This window comes from Otolemur garnettii, unplaced genomic scaffold, assembly GCF_000181295.1.
Source record: "Otolemur garnettii isolate 467f Iridium unplaced genomic scaffold, OtoGar3 scaffold00131, whole genome shotgun sequence".
NCBI classification, from domain to species: Eukaryota; Metazoa; Chordata; class Mammalia; order Primates; family Galagidae; genus Otolemur; species Otolemur garnettii.
Window position 1 is genome coordinate 4,598,713 of NW_003852526.1, and position 13,122 is coordinate 4,611,834.

The 13,122-nt window shown below is 36.8% G+C and overlaps 1 protein-coding gene across 1 annotated transcript in view; it reads right to left on the bottom strand.

Annotated features, from left to right (window-relative positions):
• Nucleotides 1-3,276: 3,276 nt before the first annotated feature.
• MORC1 (MORC family CW-type zinc finger 1) overlaps nucleotides 3,277-13,122 on the bottom strand; it is a 156,371-nt gene continuing 146,525 nt past the window's right edge. Inside the window, 2 exon segments of the mRNA XM_012810371.2 lie at nucleotides 3,277-3,414; nucleotides 6,411-6,605. Of these exon segments, the coding sequence (XP_012665825.1) occupies nucleotides 3,277-3,414; nucleotides 6,411-6,605 (333 nt within the window).

Consider the following 13,122-nt stretch of genomic DNA (forward strand, 5'->3'; position numbering starts at 1 on the left):
AGATGGCAGTGCAGATCAGTGGAAAAGATTCATTTTTTTCAATTAATAATTCTGGGATGAAGATGTGGCTATCTGAAAATATACATATACACACACACACATATATTAACAAGGTTGGATTTGTAACTTACTTCTTAGTCCAAAATAAACCCTGGATGAATCAAAGATTTAACAATATAATGATTACCATCACTCTAAGAAAACAAAGTAAAACTCAGTGCCTGTATCTCAGTGGTTAGGGCACCAGCCCACGTATACTTAGGCTAGTAGGTTCAAACCCAGCCCGGGCCTGCTAAACAATGACAACTGCAACAAAATAATAGCCAGGCGTCATGGCAGGTGCCTGTAGTCCCAGCTATTTGCGGGGCTGAGGCAAGAAAATCACTTAAGCCCAAGAGTTTGAGGTTGCTATGAGCTGTGATGCCATAGCACTCTACCCAAGCGCAACATAGTGAGACTCTGTCTCAAAAAAACAAAAACAAAGTTTTTTTATAATTTCAGCATACGAAAGTCCTCTTTAAATATGATTACATGGAATCAACCTAAGTGTCCATCAATAGATCAACAAATAAAGAAAATTGCGGTGTATATACCCAATGGAATAGTATATAGCCACAAAGAGATAATGAAATCCTGCCATTTGAAACAACATGGGTGAAACCATAAAAAATTATGTGAGGGAAATAAAGCAAGCATAGAAAGATAAATCTTCCATGTTCTTTCTCATGCATATTCAGAGGCTAAATATTAAAAAACAATTGATCTCATGGGGATAGAGTGTAGAATGATGGTTACCAGAGGATGAGAGGAGTTATAAACTGGGGATGATTAATGGGTACAAAAATATAGTTAGTTAGTAAAAATATATAATTATTGGGTGGCACCTGTGGCTCAAAGGAGTAGGGCACTGGCTCCATATATGGAGGTGGTGGGTTCAAACCTGGCCCCTGCCAAAAAAAAAAAGAAAAAAATACATAATTATAGAAGCTGTAACAAAAGAACATTAAAATCTTTTTTAAAAATTTCATGTTACTCAAAACACAATACAAATAAAAAATTAAAAATTTTAAAGAAAATATAACACATATTATATGAAAAAATAATTTCCACAATATGAAAAGAAAAATAGTGACCACCATACGAAAATGGACAAAGGCCAAATTTAAAAATTCAAATGACTTTTAAATATATGGTAAGATGCTCAAATGCATTCGAAATATATAATGAGAAACATACAGCAAAACTACAAGGATATATCACTTTTGATTAACAAAATATTTGATCAGGAAGATAAGATATTCTGATAATTCACCCTGTGGATGAAGGTATGAGGAAACAGGCACTCACACATTGCTGTAAAAGTGTATATTAATAAATTTTTATGGAGTGCTATTAGGCAATATCTACTAATTATTAAATGTGTGAATCCTTTGACCTAACAATTCATCTTCTGAGGTATTTGACAGGTATAATTGCACCTGTCAAAAAATGAACAAATTTACAATATATTCATTGTTATGTACATGTACATCCAAAAGATTAGAAAAAACAAAATAGTAATTGAAAAGGGAATAGTCAAATAATCCAGTATTTGGATAGAATAATAAGGAACAGTTATAGTCACCGAGAGATTATCTCATTATCTCTCAGTACATGTATATTAATTATTATGTGTACTGATGCTGATACAGAATGAGGTGTATACCTCATATATATGTATATACAGGTGTATACCATGCTATACTATTCATCCATAAAAAAAGATGGAAACTTACTCTTTTGTATTTACCTGGATGGAGTTGAAACACATTCTCCTTAGCAAAGTATCTCAAGAATGAAAAAACAGCATTCCATGTACTCAATACTAATTTTAAACTAGTACATGAACAACTACAGTGTCCATGAGAGAAAAACACAATTAAATTCATGAGGGGAGAGATGAGGGGAGTTCAGTAAGCTCCCAGCTAATTAGTACAATGTATGGCACACCTATATGGCACACCTGCCGGGTGAAGGCTGAACTACAACTTGGACTTTATCTTACAAACTCAAACAATCTAAACTATATGTACCTTTATATTAACCTGAAATTTAAAAAAGGAATTAGACATAAAAAAGAAACCATTAAATCAAAGAGATATCTGCACAGGTATGTTTATGGCAGCACCACTTATAATAACAAAGATATGATACCAACCTAAGTGCTCACTGATCACTGAATAAAGAAAATTTAGTGTATATATACACACACACACTGGAATTCTTCTCAATCTTGAATAACGTTTCACTTATTAAGTGAAATAAATCGGAAGCAAAAGTCTAACATCACATGTTCTCACTTACAAGTAGGGGCTAATTTATGAGTATACATGGACAAAGAGAATGGAATACATTGGATATTGGAGACTCAGAAGGGTAAAGGGGTGGGAGAGGAGTGTAGGAGGAGAAATTACCTAATAGGTACTGTACTATGTACACTAATCAGGTGAGGAAAAAGCCTAGATTTTACCACTATGCAACATAGTCACATAACATACCTGCCCATGTATGAAAGAAAGAAAGAAAGAAAGAAAACTAAAGACAAGAATGGGACAAAGACGTTTCTATATTGTTTCTCATGTTCTGAATTTTGTACTACGTACATATATATAAATTCAAATTATACAACTACACAAATGAATAGTAAATGTTTTATTATTTTTGTCCAAAGTTGCAAATTTCTAAATAAAACAGTTATCAAGGAAAGTGTAAAAACACAATTTTTACATATGTGTAATATGTTATACATATTACTCTTAGAAGCTTTATTTTTTACTATGACAAATAATAAAATTATAATACAAACTCAAAGTTTTCTGGAAGAGTTCTGCTTTACTGAGTATGGGCTATAGGGGAGAAGGAGCATAATGTCTTTTTTTTTAACATAATTTCACGAGGAGTCCTTTTCATATTAATTTTGAAAACCAGTGTTTCAAGTTTTACAATCTTTTAAGTAAAAGCAAAATTTAAGCTTGAGTGACATTTTCATTTTTCTTAGTAGCTCAGAAAGGAATTAGAGTACTCTAGGAATCGTTTCTGAAAGAAGAAGAGTTAGGGAACAGGATTAGGGAATATGTAAATTGTAAATCAGTCTCTGTTTCTGAAGTATACAATTTTCTTAAGCAGGGTGAACTTTACAATAACAAAAAAGGAAATATTTTGAAAAGAATTTTCCAATTTTCTTATTAGAACTTTTTAAAGGGAATTTTTTTCTGCCTTTAATTTTGAGAAATTCTTTCATTTCCTCTCTAAAGGGAGACAATGTTCTGTATCTACAGTCACTTTATTAAAATCATTCTGGAGAAGGAAATTATCTTCTTTAAGCAAAGTTTCTAAGTAAGAGTCAATCTGCTCCAGGTCACCTTCTGGACCACCCTGAAAAAGAGAAGGAACGATCAAATCAGAGAAACAAGCTACAGAGTTTACTCAGTAATCTGGGTGGGCCCCTAGCAGTGTCACCTATGATTTGAGCAGTGACAAAACCTACCTTGCATTTGAATTACACTATAACCTTTCAAAGTGTCTTCTCATTTAATCTCATTTTCACAAGTGGTTACAAACTTGGATCATTTTTTCTTCCTTAGATAGAAGTTAGTTCACCTATTTCTTTTTTTCCCTTATTCTTTTTAATTACTTGTTTCCTAAGGCCCTCTTGCCTCAGTCTCATCCTTCTGTTATATAGTCTCTCATCTCCTATTTAAAAAATTCATGACTGTAGCTTTATAGGCAAAAACAGACAAGTAGGCAAATTTTGACTTCTCTGTTTCTTCTCCTTCCAGTGTAGTATCCTTTTCCTCAAGCCCTGGCTATTTTCCCTGATCTGTTCCCTCCTCTTCACCTTACCCTCTCCCTTTTCCCCAGCTCCCGACTGTGCCAATTTCTCTCTTTCCTGGGCTTCTTGATCCGTAGGACAGCTGGAAATATTCTCCCTCTTTACTGATGCAAATCCCACCGCCCTCAGGATCAACCATGGAGTCAATTAGCTCTTCAACTGAGCAGATGGAAAAAGAATTTGCGGGAAGAACATTTCAGAAACAGATTCAGCTTTATTATTGTTCCCACTAAGAATCTCTAGTCTCTCCATCTCTTCTCTGGTTCCATTAAATGTGCTTTAACTTTATTCCCACTACCCTAGATTTCCCCAGCCTTCTAATGAGGTTGAATTATGTTGAGCACAGCTTTGTGACTAGGGTCCCATTCTTGCAGATGGGATGTTAATGTTTACCTAGATTTCCAAGTATTCACTGATCCTGAGCCCTGTGCCTCTTCTTGACACTGACCCTTAGCCTGTTTGTTAGGTATAGTCTTAATATTTTGTGCTGTTATTCTTTGCCTGGCAGACTAAACTTTTCCAAGCATGTGGGTTGATTCTATGCTCAGCTTCTGCCTGAGTCTGTCCCCCTCCATCTGCTTTGGGTCCTTCATCTCGATTCTTTACTCTGTTCTACTTGCAGTGGCTTTGGCAATTAGAGCCAGTGAAGTGGAGATTTCAAGTGTGGAGTAGTAATGTGTCTGGGCAGGAGCCCTATGAGTACCTCTCCATGGAGACTAGGCAAAGAGTTTCATACTCTGCTGGTTAAAGCCCTTTACTTTCCTACCAAACATTGTGAATAAAGCAATTTAAATTAGTATAATTACCCTAGTTACTCTAGGGGAACCCAGGGGGTCAGCCACAGAAGGAGCAGTAAATGATTATTCTTCTATTTTTTTCTTAGCCAAGAAAAGATTTGCTGTTATGAGAGCCAATACTTTTTATGAACTCTTTTGATAGAAAATGGTTTTGATTTCTATAATATAAAATGTCTTCGGTCTTTCTAGTTTTTTCTTGTTAGTAAAACAACAAGCTCTACCATTTATCAGCTTCCATACCAGATCTTTTACACATAAAAACAGGTGCTATGCTTCAGAGCCACAGGAACTGAAAAGAAATACCACTCTTACAACAATAATAAACTCAAAGAATTGGATGAAGTGGTATTATTGATAGAAGAACAAATATAATTACCTTCATATAAAAATCATTAGCATGAAATATCCTTTTTAAATAATTGTATTTTGTTGCCTGAACTATCAGAGGGAAGGAGAACCTTTCTTTTGATGTTCTGCATTTTGTTTAGTATTAATACATAAGAGAAAAATTCCAGAAATATCAAAAGATGCATTCTTTGGAGGAGGGATGGACTCCCACATGGAACTGTTCACCGCCAGGACTGAAACCCAGGCATCTGGCTTCAAGGTTCATGTTCACCAGGTAACTATACTGATGTATGGAAAGTTTCCTTGTCTCTCTCCAGCCCTTGTCATGGGCAAGACACTCCTTCAATCAATCTTCCAGGCTTTCTGTAAGGGACGCAGTTCCTGTTCCCTCACCTCGCTTGGCCCTAGAAAGTCCTCTCTCCTATCCTAGCAATTAAGGTCTATATCTGAAGACAAATGCCATGTGCTCCCTAGCTCACTGTTCTGGCTTGGATTTCTTAATTTCTAATACCTACAGAAAGATTTTTCACTCTTGGCTGTGTGAGTGTGTGTATTTTTAGTATTTGTTATCTCTTACCAAGAATTTCTAGGTGGTATAAGAGATGGATTCTTCCTCACTAGCCCAATCTATCACAGAAGCTCAATTTATGCAAGAAATATATAAATAAAAATCCACACTTACACAATATTTCCTGACCTCTCCAATCTCTCCTCTAAGATTAGCAGGGTTTATTTTTATTTATGTATTATGATAAAAATAGACAGTTAAAATATTTTACTGTCTGAAAGAATTAGAAAAACTTCTCTATTGGACACAAGCTATCAAAGAGATACTGAGGGTGCTTATGTAGTACCAACAGCACAAGCAAAGACTCTAAATTTATTTAAGATAAAACAAAATAGAAAAATTTTTAAATGTTCTAATATGTATCTTCCAAGTTTATTTATCTATGATTGCATATCCTTTCTTTTCTTTTCTTTGAGACAGAGCCTCAAGCTATTCCCCTGGGTAGAGTGCTGTGGCATCAGAGCTCACAGCAACCTCCAACTCCTCGGCTCAAGTGAGTCTCCTGCCTTTGCCTCCCAAGTAGCTGAGACTATAGGCACCCACCACAACGCCTGGCTATTTTTTGGTTGCAGCCATCATTGTTCTTTGGCAGGACCGGGCTGGATGCGAACCTGCCACCTTAGATGTATGTGGCTGGCACCTTAGCCACTTGAGCCACAGGCGCCGAGCCATGATTACATATCCTTACAGGAATAGTAAGGGATGACTTAAGTGACTTTTCCAAGGTCAGTAAAATGAATGTCAATGTTAAGAGAGAAAACTGACTCCCTGAATAGTCTTTGCACAGAGTATATTCCCACTACTCAAACGAAATTGCATCACTCACCAGCTGAAGTTTCTGCAACAATCCTGCCAGTTTTACACGAAGATTCTTCAGTTTATCCTCAGTAATTCTTCTTTTTTCTTCACATTGTCCCAAAGAGATCTCATTAAGGACTCCTGTGTTATTTGCTTCATAGATAATGGACTGCATTTTTTTCTTTAGTTTTTTTTCATATTGGACCATGTAGATATTCTGAATCTGAGAATGTTTTTAAGAAGTTTTAGTATTTTTCTGAAATATTACATTTATCCCCAATATCACAAGGTGGTTTCATATTCCAACTCTGTACATATATGTCAAGTGTCAACTCTGTATGTTAAATGCCACAGGTGGTCTAAATGACACCCTTAAGGAACTTACACTGTGATGGAAGAAGAGAAAAGCAAAAATGTACTATATCCCAGTAATAATAGAGATGAGAGAGGTACCCCAAGGTGGGCTCAGATACTTTGGCTTTGAAATAAAGAAGGAACCCCATATAGTCTGAATCTGTTCTCCCACTACTCATGTCAGAAGATTCAAAGTACAAAGGGGCAGGTGCCTGAGCCCTCTCTCTCAAGCCCCAATAATTCACAGGCAATGAGAGAACAGCTGGCCACCTGGGGCTGCCTTGGCAGATAATGTAGTGTTATTCAGAAGTCAAGTCTGGAGTGTCTATAAAGCACAGAAGCTACAGTAAGAAGAATTCCTGTTCCCCTCACTTTCTTTGGGTTCCTTATCCTGATGTAAAGAGCACAGATAGTTATGCCTACAACTCTTGCTAATTCAAAAGTCTTGCCTATTTTCCAAAATATCATGTTGTGCCTGAGGCACTCATGAAGTACAAACAGGTAACAGAGAGGCCAAATGTTTCAATTTCAGCATGATATTAACTGCTTGAGTCAACATTTCAACAGGGCCAAGGGATATGCTGAGAAAAGAAATACAGGGCAAATCCTATTTTGATAAACATGTGAATGTTTATTTAATAGGCAGATTTCTGTGTTCTAATATGAGTAGGTTGCCAGGAAAATTGTCTGGTAGCTTTGTTTGTCTTCTGGGCCTACCCTACCTGTCACCACCCTCCATCATGTTGACTATGTACAGACCCTTCCCAAACACTGTCCAGACCATTTTTAAGAGTTTCTCTTCTTTCTATAAAATCCTTAAACCAAGGAAGGAAAAACTCTTACATATAGGAAATTCTTTTTAATAAATATTCCCTAACTACCTCCTAACTTGAAAGCACTGAATTTAATTATAGGTGTAAAATACAGTCATTGCCCTCAAGAACTTTCTACTCTACAGCATGAGATAATACAAGTTTGCAAATATCATATTTTATGGGAGAAAGAGCATTGGGTCCCCTCCAAGGCTCAGATATTATTAGAGTTAGAAGGAGGGTGTGGATTATTCACTACATTAAAGAGAATTAAAGTCCTAATTTACAGCACTTAATTGGATTTTGTGTCTGTAACTTACCCTATGATTATTTGTACTTTTCATATACTATTAACTGAGAGGAGTGTTTGGGAGCAGGGACTGCAACAGCCCTCCACATTGGTAAACGCTGGTGCTTGGAGTGTGTACGTGTATAGTAGTAATTAGAACAGTAATAGTAGTCTGTTAACAGTGAGACGAACTGTCAGATTTGCTGGCTACCATGCGAAGAAATCTTAGATTTTTACAGTCCTTAATAATTGCCTTGAAGCTATATGAGGCACCAAGAAGTAGAGTGAAATCCTTGCTGTGGCGCTGCCTTATTTCCTGAGCTGTGGTCCTCATTCTTCCAGGAATGCATCAAGCTCATCCCTGCCACAGGCCCACTGTTCTGGCTCATTCCTCTGTTGGGAAAGTCTAACCCCAGAACTGCACAGCCTCACTCCTTGCTTCAGCTTTGTGCTAAAATGCCACGTCCTCAGACAATCCTTGCCCACTGTACCTGACACACCACCCTAATATACCATCCTTATCTATTCTCTGCCCCTGCAGTTATTTTATGACACACTACATCATGTGTTTATTTACTGGTTTATCATATATCATTCTGTGACTGTACATTGTTTTATTTATGCTTGTTATCTGTCCATCCCTCACAGGGGTGTCCAACCTTTTTATTTTCTCTGCCACACATTAGAAGAAGAGTTGCCTTATACAAACACTAACGAAAGCTGATTAGCAAAACCATGTTCTGTGCATACTCTTTGTGATATCCAACACCACAGATAAGCAAAAAAAAAAAAAAAAGTCCTCACAAAATCAGCACATAGCTTGGACACCCCTGCTCTAGAATGTAACCTCCATGTAAAAAAGATTTGATTTAGTTCACCTCTGCATTTCCAAGGCCTGGCACACAGAACAAAATAGCTGGGAGTCAGGAGAGCACATACGTAGCACTTACACTGGGGGAACTTCAAACACATAAGACAATCTGCCTTGAAACCTGGATTATAGTCAAAGATCTTAGAGGGGAATCCACTTTTGAGTATCTTCAATTCCACCTATAAGAAGTTGATGGCTTGCAACTATGGCAACAGCCATCTCCTCCGGGAAGCTTCATGCTTTCTGTGGAGATGCAGAAAAACCCAGGGAGTGACATCCCCCATGGCCTAAAGGTGGAGAAGTACAAATAACTCAACTTGGTTGGATTAAGGACAGTGTTGCCAAGAGTTCAGACGTCACCATTTGTTATAATACTTAATTTTCAGAACTCTATTACATAACTTTTGCCATCCTTAATAATAAATACTCGGGAAAGACATTTTTATACAAAATAAAAGCAACAATAAAACCAAAACAAAATTAAAGAGAAATACAAAATATGAAAAACAAGTGTATTGCTCACTAGCCAATGACAAGGATCGTGTATTGCCACTTCAGGTGAATGGACCTGAAGTGATGCTGAATGAATAAAGTCAACTGTAAACTGACACATCTTGTCTGATTTCATTTCTATAACAGTCCTGAAATGGTGAAGTAATAGAGATGGATAAGACATTAGTGGTTGCCAGGAGTTAGGGGAGAGAGGCTCTGACTGTAAAATGGTAGCACAGGGGTAATGGATACACATGGTAATGGAGTTCTGTATCCTATTTTCAGTGGTGGTTACATGAATATATACATCTGAGTAAGCTGACATAGACACATTGTCCCAATTTCAATTGCCTGGTTTTGATATTATATTGTATAATAATTATATAAAATGTGAGCATTGGAAGAAAGTAGATAACACATGAGACTTTTCTGCACTATTTTAACAACTTTCTATGAATCTATAATTTTTTTTTAAATTTAAAAGTAAAAACCCTCCAAAACAAAAAAAGGACCCCAACGCTACCAGTACATTATGAGACCAAGGACATTTATGTGGCATATTACATTCTAAGTCATATTCAGTCTTTCCAAGTTCGCTCCTTTGAAACCCATAAACTACCCTGTATCTTATTTTCAAATACTACAGGACAGTTTCCTAGTTTATTCTTCTGCCTTTCTCTCTCCAGGAGGTTCTGCTAACCTCTTCAGAAAGTTTCTATAAAAGGGAGCAATTTTGACAACTTTTAAAGCTCAAGGTAAAAGGATATCTAGTTGTATTAACATTTTAATTAAGGTGATAAGAGAATTGTAACAAGATGAGAGGCTTAGTTCTGCTGGCTAAACCCACTCTTTCAGAGGTATTTATGGTGGATCAAAATGGAATTCTTTCCAAATTCTGTTAATTCAGACTGAATTAGAATTTGAAAGAAAGGATTTTTAAGTGAAATTCAAATTTTCTGCCTTGAGTTTAAAAAGTCAGAGTTCTAGCAGCTCTGAATCCTAACAAGTTTGCATAAAGTAAGGAAGCTTACTACAAGATCTATAGATTTTGTACTAGATAAATAGAAATATTTGTGTGTTTATGTAGGCAGGCACTACAGCAGACACAATCAACTTTGATTGAATGCACAAAAATTAAGGTACTAAATGAATGCTGGGAGGATACAGACTTTGACTTACCAAAGATGATTACTAACTTCAAGCATTCAATAAGCTATTACAAGACAGAAATTTCAATTACTGATTATAAAATAGAGTTTTAAGTTTCCCTCAGAACACAGAGATGTTAAGACTAATTTCACATGGAGAGACTAGAAGATAATATTGACCAAGCTCTACATGGCAGCACATGTGTGTGTATACTGGGAGAATGGATAAGAGCATTCTGGGGAACAACATGGTGAGCATGGCTCAGATGTATCCTGAAACATTAAGTTGGAGTGACTCTAAGATGCTCATTTTGGGTGGAGCAGACAGCTTGTGAGAGGAAAGAATAAAAGACAGTGGTTCCAGTCAGGTGGTGTAGGACCGTCAATACCATCATGGATCACTTACTATTATTATGGTAGTTATGAAAACCACCAATGCGGTCAGGGTGAGATAATGGAAGAATTTTGTGATTTATATAGGATGCTCCTATGCTGTGATATGGCTCTCATTATTAAAAGTACAAACCTTAAAGCAAGTTGAATAGAATTCCCCTCTACATGAATTTCAAGAAATGATCTGAATAACTTATAACCATTCACCTAAAGCTACCAATCATTAAGAAAGTCCTTAATACTAGGCAGTTTTCATTGTTAGAAAAGTCACCATTCCAATTGTTCTTTGTTTTGCTTGCAACATCTCAGTTTCAACAGGAATTTCTAATCTCTTGATCATTTATCTTGCTTTGGGGTTTTGACTCACACTTGTCCTGAATGTTAGAGATTCTACTCATCATCTATGCTAACACTGTTCATCCTGTCCATCTTATTCACTTTGGCCTCCAAGACCAAACAACCTGGCTCCATTACTAACAGTATAAACCGGAAAAAACTTCATTTATAAACAGATATAAAAGGACATATATAAGCTTGGCTAAATAGATGCAAGACAGTCTAATTCTTAGCCAGTTTCTGGATTAGATATTTACAATTTAAACCCGAGATCCCTACCTAGTAGATGAAGACCCGTGGGAAGATTCAGGAGCCTTATGGATTGCTCTGCAAAAGTCTGACTGCCACAGACTTTCAGTTGGCACAATTGATCCATGGTGGGGCACTTAGCAAACCCACCTGCTACACATACCCCAGCATAGAGATTTCCCTGTCAGCATCTCCTCCATATATGCCTCATGATGTAATGTCAGGTCTCCATTAAATTAAAATTAATTCTTCTACACCAATAAGCTGAGAATATCCTTCTACAAGTAATGTGTGCAAACTCTATAACAAGGATAAAGTATTAAAGTCTGGATAGGAATAAGATGGAAAAAGCAGTTCAATGGAAAGGGTTTGGAGCAAGACAAATCTGAGTTCCAATCTTGAATCTGATGCTTGCTTCATGAACCTCCATTTCTTCATCACTAAGATGGAGATAGCAGCACCTACCTTCCAAAGCTTTGAACCCCAAAGGCCTAGTTCAATGGCTGGTTCTAGTGGCTCTCTATCAATCATGGGTATACATTAGTTGCTGAAAATAATTTAGTGCTAGGACAGGGTTAAAAATATATTGAAAGTAAACTCTTGTCTTTTATTCTAGTTAGAAAATGCTGGGAAATAAATCCTCAAACTGAAAAATGATCAATTACTGCTTTTTCAGCAAAACATTATTTTAAAAAATAAATAAATTCTCTTTTCAGCTGAGCAGTAATGGGAAACTAAGAAGTACAACTTCTCTTTATTTCCAGTTATTTATCACAGTCCAGTAGGTCCTCAGTCAGAAACAACAGAGGCTAACCTATCAACAGGGATAGTTAAATTTAGGCACCTCCTAAAATTTGAATGCTGTTTGTTACAGCCTTTATAAGAAGAAATCTGGTTAGGCTTCAGGTCTTATTTAAGTGTGCCTCATCACATGTCTTTGGGAATTTACTTCACAATTCTTTTTCACTCAATCATACCCCATCACCTCCAGAAGAAGGGAGGCAGCGGTGGTGCTAGTCACTGCTGAGTCTTTCCAAATTTTCATGTTACTGTGACACTTTTCCAGAGATAGTTATAAGCAGGAGCACATGGAAGAAGATACTAATGTATGTGCTAGTGATACAGTTAGGGGACAGGTGTGAGAAAACACAGGTAAAGTGTCAACCAAAACCACAACAGCAGCCATCTTGGCTCCAACATTCACCCCCTATATCAGCTTGGCCAAGTTCATGTGTTGGAGTCCTAGTTCTCTTGAGGGTGGAATAAGGAAGTTGAAGGCATATGATTTTTTCAGATATTTCTCTAACAGAACTGAAGGACATGCTGGACTCTTCTCCCTCAGTCTCCCCCAAGCCCCCAGGAAATCTTTAAGGACTAGACACACAGCACTATTTGATGATCATTAAATAAAAAATCTACTGACATAGCAATGTAATAGCAGTGATCTTGGGATGGTTTGGGACTATGGATGACTTTCTCTAAATTCTTTTTACTCCTTGTGCTTTCTACAGCCATTCCTCAAATGTATTCTGAGCTAGAGCCCAGCGTTATCAATCTTACAGTGCTATTCCAATTAAGAAGACTTTGCTGTAGAAACTTCAAGTAAACACACTTGCAAAAATATCACATTAATTTCCACATTCTCAAAGGATTTGGCAACAGTGTTGTATCATCTCAGAGTAGGAATTTTTATACCCCCCATGTCACAATTTCTCATGGGAACATGAGCTACCCTAAGCAAGAACACTGCCTACTGAGACACCACTGACTAAACAAATGTGGGAGAGCCAGCAAGA